Below are 16,999 nucleotides of genomic sequence, written 5' to 3' on the forward strand. Positions count from 1 at the left end.
CTTCCAGCTTCCTATGTAGATTGAAGCTGTCATATCTTCGCTCGTATTCTTCCACTTCCTCACAGTCTATCCAGTTTTCTTTGGCAGATTTAATTTTTGTTTGAACGATGTTGTCGATTTCTTCCATTACTTTCGTCCTTTAAGCATAATATTTCCTCTGTCATCCAAGTTTGTCTTGCTTTTCGTTCTGAAGTCAGCATTTCTTGACCTGCTGTTAATAAAACGTTTTGTATGCCATACCATGTCTCGTTTATGTTAGAAGTGTCTTGAAAATGATGTTGATCTTATTGTTGTGTAAATAAATAACTCATCAAGTTATTATGTAAATAAAGTATTTCCATATAATAACGAAAATTGTTAATTGACTTTATCATTTGTTGTTCTCATTGACATGATAATATATATTTGCGCTTATTATTTAGGCACAATAAATAAATCATTATTTTGTTGGGTTTTATGTATTGACTTGGTTGCTAGAAAAGTTTCAAAGGAAAATTTAATACATTTGACTTTTTTAAGAGATTTTTATTTCTGGCCTTTAAATTTCTTTAAAACTTTCAAATTTTTTTTAAGTATTTTGGATTTCTGGGTATACCAACTTTTGTGTAGCTTTATAGTAAGGGTTTTAAGGAGTTACTTACTTTTCCATCACGCCCTTACCTTTCCATTTTGGTTCATGGGAAGTAATAACACTGTTGAAACATTGTGTTATATTTAGACCTATGAAATTAATATTTTGCAGCTTTTGCAGCTATCATAGTTCCATCTAGCAAAAGTATCAAATCTTTGGAGTTTTTCTCTCAGATCCACTGGTTGAATTATATGATGCCATTTCAATAATACCCTGTATACGATTTTTATCTTAGGGTCATCGCAGTAATCCATCAGCCTATAGAAAAGGAATGAGAAAATAAAAAGAAAATTCGGAATGCAGCTAAATAAACAAAGCTCTCGCGATAAGTAAACTACCATCGGAATAAGCAATTGCGGACACTCTCATTAAATAAACCTCGGACTTGTACAACTCGCGCTGCAACAATTAAACCATTACGTGAATTGGTATAGATGGTACTTTAATAACATGGTACTTGGCAAAGCGATCAATTGGGTTAAGAGTTTAATATCTGTACCAATTGTTAAATGACACCGCTGCGAGGTACATCGTTTTAGGCGTTTTATTTCTCCGGGAAAAAGTGGCTGTTATTATTTTTGAGACGGTTTGTTTAAACAAGGCGAACACACTTCAATGAATCTCCCGTTGTTGATTGATTCACTTGCAAAGAAATTGGATTTTTTAATTTTATTGATTATTTTTTATACAATTCTTTGATTACACCCGACTAAATAAAGTAGAGGCTGCAATAAAATTGATGTGGCGACATTTTCAACATTTCAATATTTGCAACTTTCAAAAATAATTTTTAGCCAAACTATAAAATTTGCATAAAATAGAAAAATGAAAATTTCATCAAAATCTAATCATTTTTATCATAACATTTAAAAGCGTATTTCAACTCTCAAAGTGTATTTCTATAGTAGTTATTGAAGAAATAAAAAAAATCTCGATGTCTCTTTCATTTGCAAAATTTTGATGTTTAAAAGTATGTTTTTTAAGTCAATAACTTCAAATTTTAAGGATTTATAAGATTTTACACAATCGTTGACGCCACTATAAACTTTTGTATTGATATTTAAGTAATCCAATTGTTTCTGCTCAACATCACCGCAAGGGATCATCAATACACGCCGCCAATTCTAATTTTCGATTGAGCTTGGCCGATCGGCCATGCATATTAATGAGCGATTTTTTACTTGATGTAAACACCGACAGGATGTTCGATTCTGGCATTAACACATGTCACTGGGCGTTCCCATCTTTGGACGCAAATGAATGAAAGGCTAATCAAATGATCTTATAAATTATTTATGCCGTTTACAAACTGTCTCATTAAAGTGCTTGGTAACATTGCCTTGCATTTGTATATGCGACAGGACGCCCAGGAATCATTTCGATTGTTCCTACCCTGTTTTTCTTATCCTTGTCGAAAAAGTGACATTAGTCCGCCTTAAATCAAAATTAACACAACCATGTGATGAAAAAATGTACTATTATTAATTTTATAATTTACAATATTTTTTAATTTTTCTTTCTGAAATATGTTGGCAATTATGTATACTACAAATCATGAGCGAAATATCTGTTTTGCAAACTTTTTCATAGAAGCAAAATATGTCAAGAATAGCCCGAAAATATTACTTTCATTACCACTGAGAAAATTAAAAAATAATTAATACTATATCATAGTAACGATGCAGACAAGTACAAGGATATCATTCTAACTGTCTCACTTGAAATATAAGCTTTCCTATTTGCAATTTTCTAATTCTAAAAACATTTTGTGATTTGTTAAATAAATTTAATTTTCAAGTTTTGTGGCCGCACAGAATCTGTAATGGTAACGTTGTATAATTGTCTTCATTTATGGATGCTCGATTGTTAATATCTTTCAAGTTTCAATTTCAAATTAGTCAACTTCATTTCTTGGAGTTGGCCCCTATATTTTTATTTATTTCAGAAAATAGAGAGTGACACATTTAAAAACATTTTGTTTGTTTTGTTTGGTTGACGTCAAAAACCAAGCCAGCGTCGCATCTTTGATATTTGTTTTTCATTCGACTTCGTCGGCAAAACTTAAGTGACGAACTAAACCTTTTGTATATCCCAAAAGGTTTATTCAAAATGGCCACACCTAATGTATTTCGTATCTTTGACATTTGAAAGATATTACGGATCTTAGTCCAAAGTAGCCTAAACCTTACAAACAGCAAAGCTTAAATTTCAATTGAGCCGCTTGAATGTAAAAAGCTAACCAAAAAAAAATCTGCAAATATTGAACAAACTAACCAAAACAAATCTTAGCTTTCTGTAATTGACATCTTTTTGACATTAAACAATTCAAAGTTAATTTCAATGTCTATGGATTTAACAGGTCTTGCCAGACAACTTTTTTATTTAGAATTTTTTGCTACTGCAGCCTATGAAAAACCGAGCTATTAGAATGTCGAATTAGGGGAAGGTTGCCTATACTGACCAGTTTTTACCTTTAGAACTTTATTTGCATATTGATATATCTTGATATGTTACCTAATTACTGCACTTTATATGCTTTTCGCCGACTGGGTAATTTTAGCTGACAATACAAATTTTGAAACCCTTGGTTCAGTATAGGAAACCGGTATCTTAAATTGGACCACTGTATTCCTATATCGAACCTCTTAAAAACAAGAAAATAACGAAGAAATATATCTTGTAGACATTTTAAAAACGTTTTTTGTTATAGACAAATGCAAAAAGTAAAAAATTTTAATTAGGTATACAAAAGTCAAATTAATTTGTTTATTCGTTGTACGTTAGCACATAATTCATGTACCCATTCATTTAAAGCACTGTATCATATTTTTCACGACTGCTTCAGAAAAATACTTTCAATACCACTCGCTGGCGATAACTTTTTTCTTCGATGGTCTTCCCAAATCTAAATTGACTTTCCACTTAATAGTTTCCTTTTTTTGGCAGGTGTTTGTTTAGCTTCTAACTCCTCTCTTGTGGGGAATCTAGAATTGTTTCAATACTGTTAAGAGAAACTACCTCTGAAAATGACTGAGATCCATATTTTGACGCTGTTTCCGAAACTGCTTGTTGAGGTGAATGGCGACCTAGTCCATATTTTGATTAACAGGATATTGACATCGTCGTTTTCTGCTTGTCTACTGTTCTTTATAGTTAAAACATTCTCAGGAGCAAAACCGACTTCACTGAATATATTTGCATCGACTGAATCATCACATGACATGAATTTGACTACAGCAATCCAAAAATTTTGCAATGTGTCAATAATTATAAAGCCCGATTGTTTCTTGAAATGTGCCATATTAACAAAAACAAAGATTCAATTAATTACAAGTCTGATACACAATAAATAAGCTCTAATTTTGTAAGTATTTCTCACGATTGTTTTAATTGTCTGTTATATAGTTTGACCTGTTGTTTTCATTAAATTTTAGTTCACTCCTGAAGAAGTCAACAAATAAATTGACGAAATATTGAGTGTTAAAGAAAAAAGGAGCTTTCTATTTTAACCACGGACCGCTACCCGATATCCTTTGAATTCAAATATATATATATATATATATATATATATATATATATATATATATATATATATATATATATATATATATATATATATATATATATATATATATATATATATATATATATATATTTATATACATATATGTATATAAAGACATAGGAAAATCACGGACGTGCGTTTTTTTTTTCAATCTGGCGGTCATTTTTCAATTTGCGTTGTGTATCCAACACGTGCGGTACCAAACAAATTTTAATGAGTCGTGTCGGCAGCGGCGGAGCGTACGTATACGTATGCCGACAATAATACGAATTTCCAATTACGCCTCGATCCCGGATTGTGCATACAATCACGAATCTATTTTACGCCGGCACCGTCGACAGAAAATATGTTATACGTATATAATTAGGCCTTAAATTCATATTATATTGAAGAACAGAATACCGGCCGATCGCCCTGCCCATCATTTCGCTTTGGCCGGCAAGAAAAATAGTAAAAAACAAAGAAACGCCCGCATCTCGTGGTTCGAGCATTGAATTAATAAACTCTCCCGGGGGTTTACGTAGGTATTTCACTTCGATAAGGAATCCTATATTGCACGGATAAAAATTAATTAAATGAAACTCGGCGCAAAATGTGTATAGCTTGCCATCCGAGTCCGAGCGAGCATCTTGTAATGCTGTGAGAAAGATTGGGAGAAACTTACGGCTTCCAAAAATTTATTTCAATTGCTCGAGATAGTTCCTCAATAGCAGCTACAAATTAACCAGCTTAAATGTATTTTAATAGCAGATGATTCTCGATCTGGAGTTACTGTTTTTTACTATGGAAAAGTAAATGAATATCCAAAGATGAGAAAACACATCGCGAAGGTACAAGTTTAGTTCTACCCCTTTGTAGACCACTTTTTCATAATGGTATTAATAGCTCATTTTTCTTAGATTGTTTCGTCTTGTTGGACAACGGTAATGTTACTAAACGAAGTAACAAAACTATTTAACCGATGACAAGACTTGGCAATTAGGCGCTGAATGACCCGTTCGCACGGCAAACAGTGAAATGGTTGGAGTCATATTTTCAAACGACTATGATTTAGTTGAAGCATCACGGGATTTCCCACAGATATCTGACCACATGATCATTGGAAGTTATCTAGAAACCAAGCCACTAAAAGAGAAACCTCAAGCTCAGACGCCAGATTAATCAAGAAAATATGAATAATATAATTTCGGAATTGTATGGTATGCAGTGGAATTATAATTCGACCGATGTTAATGTGATATACGCCGCTTTTATACCTAACATAAACCAGGTTGTAGATAAGATAGTACCAACGAAAAAAATTATTAATGACCGAGTTCCTTGCATGAGTCATATGATACTTCAGGCACAATAGGGACGAGATATCGCTTATAAAAAATTTAAGCATACTAAGTTGCAGACCGATTAGCGTAATTATCAGGCTAACAGGAATACATTTGTGAGGGTTTTAAGATGTGAGAAGTTGAAATATTATGAAAGCAGCATTGATCGATGAAAGGGAAACAGCAAGAAATTGTACCGAACGTTGAAGGGATTAATAAGCAGCAAACGCAGAAACGCAGACAACTTTGACGATTTTAAATTTGAAGATGATTTGAGTAATATAGAACAAAATTTTTAACAACTTTTATGCAAAAAGCATTCTTGACATTGCTGCGAGTATTCCAAATATCCAAACCAATCTTGAGGAGATTAGTAGAGAAAATCTTAAGGAATTCACATGCTTTCAAACGCTGAATATAAATGAACTAAGAAGTATTGTAATAAAATCGAAAAATTAATCTACAGCTGATTACATATGCCATGTAAACTTTTTGAAAAATATTTTTTGTGCAATCGGATAGCCATTGTTATATTTAATAAATACTCGTGTGAATCTTCTATGTGTGCTCGAAATTGAGGTCTGACATTCTTGACGGTAATATAGTTTTAACTGTGTTCATTGATCTTCAAAGAGCCTTTGAGACCATCGATCGAGGACGTCTGGTGGGTGAACTGTTTGCATATGGGATCAGAGTGAATGGGTTTGTGTGGATAGTTGATTATCTATGTGACAGATTCCATATAATAAGGATTAATAAGCTAGAAAACAATATAGGTATGCCCCAGGGCAATGTATAACGACCTTTTGCTTTTTATTCTACACGTGAACGATTTAGACAAAATTTTGGAAAATTGTTTTGTCAATCTTTTCGCGGATGACACTTTGCTATCAATTTCTGGGAAAAATTACTTAGAAGTGGTACACAATATGAATTCGGAATTAAGGTTACTTAGTTACTGGTTGTACGTAAATAAACTCAAGCGAAATTTAAATAAAACAGCATATATGATATTTGGGCGTAAACAAAATTGTAAGGTATTTTTGGATAATAATTTTAAGATTTATATTGATAGCAGGTTAATAGGAAATGTTTCACAAATGAAGTATCTGGGAATAGTTCTAGATTCTCAATTAATTTTCTCACATGTGGATTATATTTGTAAAAAAAATGGAAAAAGGAGAGGTTTCTTGCGTAGAATTTCACCTGAGCTTAGCCACTGAAGCAGACGTCTTATTTTTAATGCGATTATCAGCCCTCATTTTTGGTATTGTAATTAGCTTTTGATTTTTTGTAGAAACAGTGATGCTCATAAAATACAAATGCTACAAAATAAAGCCATGCGAGCTATTCTGGGTTGTGCAGACCTAATCATTACCCGAGATGGTTGTCGGTGTCTCAGAGTATTAAGTTCTCTAATGTTTGGTGATATATAAAATAAAAAATAAATTACTTCCATGATTTTTTTTACTCCCGTTTGTAAAGTACCTTATTACACATCGATCTAGCGTGCAGGAAGCGTCACTTTACCACGTCAGTTTCGTTTCCCATAGATTTGAGCCACTTCGGATTTTACCGCATAGGTTTGGAAGCAATCGGATGTTTTCGGAGATATTTCCCACGCCTTGATTTTTGACGTTTGTCAATTCTGACGGTCATGTCAGTGATGTATTCGTGTTGTTTTGCGAAAATGTACGCAAAAACTAACGGACGTAGAAAAAGTATAGTATGCAATACGTTCCGTAAACTTTTGAAGTCACACACTCTTAACAGAACACCAGACACCAGAAATTTACCGAATATAAAAAACTTCCAAAAAGTGGTAAAAGATGCTTATATTAATATTAATATTAGTGTGAATTAGCTTTTGCATTCATATAAATGTAATTTACTACGATTCGAATATATAATTATGTCAATTACAAGCGTAGTTTTAGTAATGTTTGTACGTAATAGCATGTATGCTAATGATAATAAGCCATTTTAGTTTTTGCTATTTCTCCTTGGAATCCGAAACGTTATTTTGGAAACACCTTGTATATTTATTTCAGGCTTATTAAAACTTCGAACATTTCTAGCACTAACTTTATTCGTAGACAACTAAAACACTTTTGTACATAATGCAAAACTTAAATAGAGATTCGTATGGTAAAACGTTCAGTCATTCGTTGTATGTCTTAGTTTACAATAAATGGCTTCACCAACAAACTTATTCTTTTAATTATCTAAATTATTTCTAGAAAATACTAAAACTATATACAAGTAAAACCTAAACACTTAATAATAATTCATCTAATGTCATAAGACTTGCGATTCCGTGTAAATGTGTAATTTACACTACCGATTAAATTGCAAATTTCACAGATAAATATTACAATTTGATTGTTGTAATAAATATTTTCCTTCTTGCGTACACAATTCGACTATGCACGGCACTATAATTCTATCGTTACTCGAGCGGGTAAAGCGAATTAAAATTTTTAATTTTTATTGCTTTTTACTTCCAGTTCACATATCTGTTGTTATATAAATGATTGCTTTAATTATTCAACATCTTTTCGAAAACTTGAGCGCCCAGCAAGAAAGTAGCAGAAAATTGAACTTTTCGTTCTTTCTAATATAAATATTAATTAATTTAATTATTAATATTAAATTAATATTATATTCGTGTTAAACACGAAGTTATTACCAAATTAATTTATGATTCAATTTGCAAGTTGGATTTATGACGGTTATAAAAGGTACAAACGTTCACTACGAAAACCATATTTTGAAAAAAAAATGTTAACTTGATTATTAATTACCTACCTTAGTTCACTTCCTAGTTTCTTATATATAATTTGACTACAATATAACCAACTACATAGTTCACGATATCACTTGTGTATCATTCTTAACCTCAAAATGAAATGCACAAGAGATTAGGCCATCGAAACGATGTTAACAAGCTTGCGTGCATCCTGGGGTGTCTATTAACTAAACTTAAATAAGCAATAATCGGGTTAGCTAATTCGAATTACCTAATATTCTCTATTCGTTGCCAAAAATAATAATAATAATAATAATAATTCGCGATGGTGGACGTCGATTTCGCTCTCCGTTATTTTAATACAGACGTTACAACAACCGACGCAAAAGGCACTGATAATAATTAATTGTCATATCCGTGTTCCGTTAAAACGTTTTCTCACAATAACTTTCGCGTCTGCTATACGTGGTGAGCATCCGAAAGTGCTTGGGTGGTTTTCACGTCGAGGTCCGTTCCTCTCCGTGTCGTTTATTAATTCAGTACATCATCCCAGCATGCAGGCCGTTTCCTCTTTGAAAATAGACGTTGGGATTGCTGCTCAGCGTTGGCTCGAGAGTCGTGTAGAGGTTTCCGTCATCGGGCCTCAAGTAAAGACCACCTGAAAATCGAAATGGCAAAGTTAATAGGGCCGTCGCCGCGTCGAGCATTTCTAGCTAAGATGCGGTTAAGTGTTTACCTTTACTTTCGTTTCATTTTCGAACTGATCTATTCTACCATAGCATTAAATTCCCAAGTCCAAAACCGAACTAATTAAAACAAATATTTACGTTAAAGCCGGGAACTTTGTGTACTATTTTTGAGAAACTTCTTCTTTGCCAGTTTGAGAAATGTACAAATTCTCGAGGTAATAAAAATTGGGATTTTCACTTTGTATCAAATTTAACTCGATCTGATCTAAACAAAACAGACATATTAACTGCCAACGGTACAAGAATCATAAAAAATCAAGTCAAATCAGGCAAACTAGAATGGCAACGGCGTGATAAATCACTGAAACACATTTTACTATAGGAAAAAACGCCTCCAATGAAGGGATCCTGGTCTTTCTTACCGGTCAATTGAGAAGTGGTCAGTTGACCAGCCCCAACACTTTAAGTATTTATCTAAATTTCTAAATGTAACCAATATTTTTTTTATTTTGCACAAGGAAAACATTTTGAATTTTCTTTTTAAATTCCTGTGAAGTAAATCAAGAATACCAAAAGTTTTGATTTATTTTTTATTTGTAAATAATACTCACAAATATTGTATCGCCATAAAAATATAAAATTAAATTAACAATTTTTGTTATGACATGGACAAACTTTATATATTTTATTTACATAGTCACTTCACCACATCGAATGCAACAAAAGAATTTACTAAGAATTATTGGCTATTACGTTGCCTCACGGTCAAGAATAGTCGAAATAGATGTATACACGACACCACAAAGCATCCGTTAAAAAACTCAAAAAAAAAACAATCAGATAATTGCACCTTTTTGCTTCACAAAATCGAAACTTACTTCATTCACGAAGATTAGTTTTTGTTTAATGTTGGTTTATCGACTACAAATCATCATCCGGAAAGACTACTAAAAAGGCACAAAAATCTATCTATTTCATTGAGGACTTGAAACATCCTGTATGTAGATCCAACGGTACATGGGGTACGGAAGGCTCGCCCGTATTCAAAGTGCCATTTCAAACGCTGTACACAATTTAAATATGGGTTTGTCCGATTTCGTACAATATCTCGACGAAAGGCAAACAGGAATTACCTCGTCGATTACATTGTGTTTGCCAAGATAGGAATATGCATATTAGGAAAGGAGGAAATGGCTCAGTCAATATAACGGAGCGAATCGGCTTGTATATAAAGAGACAGCGAAGGTGGGGCACAGGTCCGGAGTTGAGAAAAAAACCTATAACTGTCTAACCAATATGGGATGGTAATGTATTGAAACATTATTTTCGTGTCATACATCATAATGTGAGCGTGTGTATGTGTGAATAAGTGGGTGAGGTCACACATTCGGGTTAAGTTTGCTGCTAAAAATAGTTTTCGTCCCAATTCCACAATGCTGTAAAACAAATGTCTTTCAAGATTCCTCAGCAGGGGAGGACATAGATGCCGCGTTTTTTAGTGAAAAACATAAGAAACTGGGAAAATAGAAACACAAAAACGAAGGTTAGGTTTTATTTTAACTCCGAAATGGATAGAGAACTTCCGCATCCACAGCCGAAAAATTATTTGCAGTAATAAAAACAATATTCACGCTCCAGCCGAAAACAAAATTAACTTTGACAACTTGTTCTGCTGCTGTAGTCATTTTTTATTGATCAAATTAAGTGTTTCAGTTACTACACCTGATTTCTTCTTATTGTATTAATAAACATTTTCCTAGATTGTAAAGTAATATTATCCAGCCTAGGGAACATATCGCGCAGGAATATTAAAAAAAATATATAAAAAAATTACTTAAAAATTAAAAACCTATAAAACTATTTTGTTCTTGTTGAATGGTTGACTCCTCATTTATATTTTAAAAGTCTGTCTCAATCTCAGATAGAATTGAATAGACAAAGGAATTGGAAGAGTCCGGTACTGTCCAAGATCTCGAAGCTCTACAACTTATACACAGGATCAGGAAACGGAGACATATAGAACATATAACACGCTACAAAAGCGTGCGAATGTTGAGGCCATACCAACTACAACAGTGGAAGAGCAAGACTAAGATGGAGAGGTCTTTGAAGATGCTGCAAAGAATGGTGCAGAAAACTGGAAAGTCCTTGCAAGAGACTACGGAAACGGAGACATATAGAACATATAACACGCTACAAAAGCGTGCGAATGTTGAGGCCATACCAACTACAACAGTGGAAGAGCAAGACTAAGATGGAGAGGTCTTTGAAGATGCTGCAAAGAATGGTGCAGAAAACTGGAAAGTCCTTGCAAGAGACTAAAGGGGATGTCATTCGATGCTGAAGTAAGTCGGGCGCTCCCTTTGTAGCACTAATGATCAAAGTACGTTATTGTTACAAAAAATAAATTAAAAAAAGTATATTACCCAACGCTTTAAGCGAATTTCACTTCAGTCAGGAAAATGTCAACAGATCAGTTTCCTAGCTAACATAGGAATTGACTTATAAATTAGGCAACAAAATTATTAAAAATTTATATATTTACATTCAGTAAAAAATGTCTTATGAAGGTTCATTGATTGACATTGATAAGGAACAAATAAAGATTGATTATATAAAGAAGGGTATGTAATTATATGAGAGAGTAGGATATCAATTTACAAGAACCAGTTTAAAGAAGGTTCATTGACTTTGCAGAACTATGTAAAAATGTATAGATTTTGTACATTTTATGGGACTAGAGTTTTCACAAATAAAGCACTCTACAATCTGTGGAGACTTCCTCAAAACAGTTTCAGAAATTGTCGTGTAGGTGAACCATCGTCGGTCCTACCAGACTCATCACCCATTTTCTAAACTATTACTCTTACATCCAACGCTGCTAGCAATTTTCTATGTTTTTTTAAGAAAATAGCCATTTAAATTTAAATAGATATACATAAAATGCATAGGTTCCTATCTTTTGTCACCACAAAAAGGTTGTTACTGTTAAATTATATTAACTAATATATTATGTACTATATACTATACTGTACTATATATATTATAATATATTATTTTTCTTTTAATTTCTATTCTATTTCTTGAAATTGATACATGAAACCCTATTCCATTCCATTCTTTTTATCCTGAAATTGCATTATTATCCGTTTTATAATAATAATAATAAATAGCCTTTATTAAAATACAACAAAACGAATATTCCACCAAAGAGTTCAACGGGTGGCGAGGTCTAGCAGCGCTACTCCACCTAACCACCAATACAATGTAGTAGATATACAGAATTTAACAAGAAAAAAAACTAACAAATCAGCCCTTAAGTCCACATAAATTCCAATATGTCAATTTTAAACCAATCAAAGGGGGATAAATGTAAAAATTTTATATTCCTAAAAAAAGAAAGATAGAAAAAAATAGACACTGGGAAAAAGCAAGGACAATATTCAAAAACGATTAAAAGAAAAACAATAAGGAAAAAATCTTAAGCGGTTCAACCTCTCCTTAATCTCGCCAGCACTTTTGGAAGTGAATTGTAAGTTCTAATAGCGTTATATGTGACAGAGCTCTGAAACGCAGCCGTATTTGGGAACATAGGACTGATTACGGTGACATTCTGTTATCTATATCACTACCCCTGACCAGTCTATCATAGAGACTATGGGCTTTTCGTAACTAGTCATTTTATACACTAACGTAGACAGATGCGCAAAATACCTTTCAGACAGATTTAACCACTGAGTGCCGGCGTTATATGATCCCATTTACGCCAACCATAGCTGCAACTTAGGCAGGCATTTTGCAATTTTTGTAAGCTATGTTGGTCTTTTCGTCTTAGAGCCGGCCAGTATACAACGTCCGCATATCCCAATAGATAGAGTATAATAGGAGAGTCACACAAATTAAGTGTAATCTCAGTAGTAGTCTTTATACATGTAAAGTACTTTCTGTTTACCTTAGGACTTCTGCAGTAAATAAGACAAGTGACAACTGAAAAGCAGCTTACTATCAAGAAAGACAAATTCAAGCGGAGTTCCATTCTCGAAAAGTTTCAGATCGGAATAATTTCCTCTTTTTTATTGCTAAAACGAACAACCTGGGTTTTGGAATCATTTATTATTTATTATTTATTATTAGGAGATTCTAGAAATCACTTCAAGACCCTTATTTATGCCATTGAAAGACAAAGCTACATCTCTGACCGAGAATGATAAGTATCTGTACATCATTTGTGGTATGGTTTGTCCATAGATATAGGAAAGTGACCAATTGCTTTTGAATGGGATTATCCAAGGGTGGTCATTAACATGCAATGCAACAAGATTATTACGGAATTTACATTCAGGTAAAATTGTGGTATAATATGTGGTATGGTAATAATTGTATACCTACCTGTGTTTAATATTCTAATATGGTTTAGACCTTTTTTAATTACTTTCTTTGATTAAAAAATATGAAATTTTAATTATTGCTACAAGTGGGAGTTAAAAATTAAATGCAGTTTTAGATTCCTTCCCGAACTGATGGAAGAACTGATTTTGCTGATATATTTCTCCGCGCAATCTATTAACATATTCATCAATATACAATTCATAAAGAATGTGCGAATATTTTAATTTTACCGCAGGTCAACAATGTTGAGCTATTTTATTTAATCTACATACGAATTGGTGTAGAAAAAATATACGCAAATCTTGAAATTTGCCGCGTGACTCGCCTACACAGATTTATTATTACGACCTAGATGGTTGGCGGCGTGAACAGCCCAACTGATAGAAGTCAATAATAATCAAATACAAAAGAAACATTACTAAACGATTGATACGATTGAAATAACTACATGCGTGATCCATATTGAAACCGAGTTCAATAAAATTTACGACACTGGAATAGCACAAAGATATAGTACGAGGCTAAGAAATTTCTTTGCTACTTTCAACTTACTATGAAGCATTTCTAAACAACTCTTTTGTGTCATTTCTTTACATTTCTTATCTATTCTTTTAGTTCGAGACAAAGAAGTGACAAAAATTTACAAAATTTCTTCACACATTTCAATTCCTCTTATATTTTATTTCGTATATTTTTTAACTCAATAAGCGATTTAAAAAGCAAACCACCGACAAGTCGAGTTGGCAGGTATAACGCCTTGGCAACCGAACCATCCTCGCTCTCACCTTATATCAACATTCTAACCCCACTGCTGTAATTGTTTTGATAAATGTTTCGACATTTCTAGAAACGTGTTTTCCCTATATCGCTAACCCGCCAATATTTTAGTTCGATCGTCGGCAGAAACTTTTAACGATAGGAACATGATCTTACTCTTATCTTGACAAATCATCACTGCAACTACTTATCCAATTAGCGCGCATCGCAGTGACAGAAGGTTGGTCATAATATTATTCAAAACACTCCTTTGGTATTTGATAGACTATTGCGTAGAAGTGATTTAGTTTTTAACGGCGTTTTTTATCGTTATATTTAAATAATCACTCCTACTGTTATTGCATATTTTACACTTATTGACTAAACCTTTGAGTCAACATAAACACTCATAAAACTAAATGGTTAGTTCGTTTGCTAGACTACTAAAGTCCCTGAGACACTCTAGTTGCACTCTAAATTTAACACACAACTAAATTCAGCGTTAAAATTCAATCAAGAAGTGTGAAAGAAACTATGTTTTGCTTCGTAGAATCATGAATGCTGATCCACATTTTTTGCAGTCTTTTTAACAAGTTTAATGTCCATATTATTCATTTTATGGTTTTCAAAAACAACGAGTCGTGTGCCAGTTAGACCCCACGTTTTTTTTAGTTGATCTAAACATCATCTGAACATCAAGTTTCATGTATCGGTGAACCTCTTCAAAAGTTGCATTCATCAAAATCGAACAATTTTTTTTCTTTTGCCATCTTGACCTAAAGGGTTGTGTGAGATGTCCGATATACAGTGATGTTGATGTTCAATATATTTTAATAAAAAATGTATTATTTTCTTTTTGTTATGACGCTACCGCAAGCGTCACACGTACACCTAAAACATTCATAATTTTTAGATGAACAAGATCTTCCACCACAGCAACTTCATCTTCTGATTCGCATTTTTTTCTTTTGTTTTTTATTCGTTGATTTGTTGAGGCTTTTTATAGATATAAAGGTCTTGTTTCTCTTTTGTTTTGCGGACAAATCGTTTTATACAAGGAATTTATTGGCCATCTCCATCTAGTACGACTGAGGTATCTAGACCAGAAGGTTATAAAATTTTTAAAAAACAATGGAATTTGGAGAAACAAATAACAGATAACAGTGAAGATGTTCCTAAAACGTATTTGCTGGTTATTTCAAGTTTAGGGGCAGGTTGGTGGAGCTGACTCTTAAGAACAAAACCGACGACAAAACAGAGAATAAAAATTCATACGATTGCGGCACATTGTTCCAGTTATTTTCTTTCGCTATACTAGGTACACGATAAATCTCTGGTGTGAACTTCTCGCACTTTTTTCCCATTACCTCCGCTCAAATTACCATTAAACGCAAAAAGTAAAAGTGTTCAATAATTCATGTGGGTTACGCCTATGGCGCGGTCCTCGGGAGATGAGCCGACGCGAAAAATGAAAAATAAAAAGTCAATGTAACGTTTTAATAAGCGGTTTGACGCTTTTTCTAGTGACGGCACATCTGAGGAACAATTCGCTGATGGATACACAGATAAAACGAATGTAAAATTAATAAACTATGCATAGCAAAATGTTGAACATCGCGCGTAAGAAATTCACGGTTCGTTTGGTTCATGGTTAAGGCAGGTTTGTCGCCTTCCTGTTTAAGCTCCGGGTAGCGAAATGTTTAAGATATTTATATAATATTCCTCCCCTTTCCGTTCATTCAAGCGCTCTTTCTTTTCTTGCACATTTGTGTAACTCCAGCCTTCCCTTTCTTTAACCATTACGTATTCTTTCTTACCAAAATTATAGGTAAAAAAATTCAAATTCTTCGTTATCACTTCTTTGGATATTATCTTACGTTAATTTTATTTTTGCTACTTTGTGTTATTTATCTTCTTCTTCTTGCGTTTTTTACTAGGTTTTCGTAATAAAATTTGTCCCTATTTTGAAATACATGTAGGATCAAATTAATCAAATCAAATTATGTATTATATTAGATTCAATTATGGTTCAATATTAAATTCCAGTCATTCTTCAAATTCAACATTTTCGAAGATTATCATGTTTAACGGATTTACATGCATTTAGAACAATGTTCACTGATAAGAGAGTATTATTATTATTAATTTTCTTTTAATTGGAAAGAATATGGACGATGTTACTCGCCATTTTACTGTTGACATTATAGGTTAACAGCAGGTACTAAAATTCGTCCTACCTTCATAACCTACCTGAAATATTGGCCAATTTAGTTATTTATCGAGAACTCTTAAATTTTGCGGTTCTGAACGGAATTTCCTCTTTGTTACTGTTGTTACAAAATAAAATTTTGGGAAACCTCAAATGTTCCAAAGGCAATGTTTTCCTGTTTGTAACTGGTTAGTTAGTTTTTTAGAAAGATGGTAGTCATTGGTAGTTTCTTTAACGATATAATAATAATGGAATCGTTAATAAATGTTAAATGCTCTCATAACAAATAGATACTTATTTTTTCAACCCTAACCCCTTCTGGAAGTTTTCATATCAGAGTTACAGCTCGTTTTTAAGCTGCCTACTACTGCAATTTGTGTCAATTAAGAATTAAATAAAATTATATAATATATTATAATAAGTTACATAATATTTATTTTTTATTGATCAAAGAGTGCCTCAAGTAACCCTGTCAACAATCTTAATTGCATTAGAGCATCGTTCGCGTAAGATAAATTCACCATCTTATCTGAGAATTTCTAAAAAAAAAAGTTTTATTGACTTAAAAGTCCTAAAGTGTTTATATATACAGGGTGTTTAGTTTTTCATTTTTTTTCTTTAAATAGAGCACCCCGCATATTAATACTCATTCGGAGGGAGGGTTTCAAGACAAGTTCAGCAACACAGAG

The 16,999-nt window shown here is 32.9% G+C and overlaps 1 protein-coding gene across 1 annotated transcript in view; it reads right to left on the bottom strand.

Moving 5' to 3' along the window:
* Window positions 1–7,602: 7,602 nt before the first annotated feature.
* LOC132697958 (uncharacterized) overlaps window positions 7,603–16,999 on the bottom strand; it is a 55,738-nt gene continuing 46,341 nt past the window's right edge. Inside the window, exon 3 of the mRNA XM_060663751.1 lies at window positions 7,603–8,925. Within this exon, the coding sequence (XP_060519734.1) occupies window positions 8,804–8,925 (122 nt within the window). The 3' untranslated portion in view covers window positions 7,603–8,803. The remainder of the gene's footprint in view (window positions 8,926–16,999) is intronic.

The sequence above is a fragment of the Cylas formicarius genome, unplaced genomic scaffold (assembly GCF_029955315.1).
Source record: "Cylas formicarius isolate icCylForm1 unplaced genomic scaffold, icCylForm1.1 PGA_scaffold_2__14_contigs__length_35257938, whole genome shotgun sequence".
Taxonomy (NCBI): domain Eukaryota; kingdom Metazoa; phylum Arthropoda; class Insecta; order Coleoptera; family Brentidae; genus Cylas; species Cylas formicarius.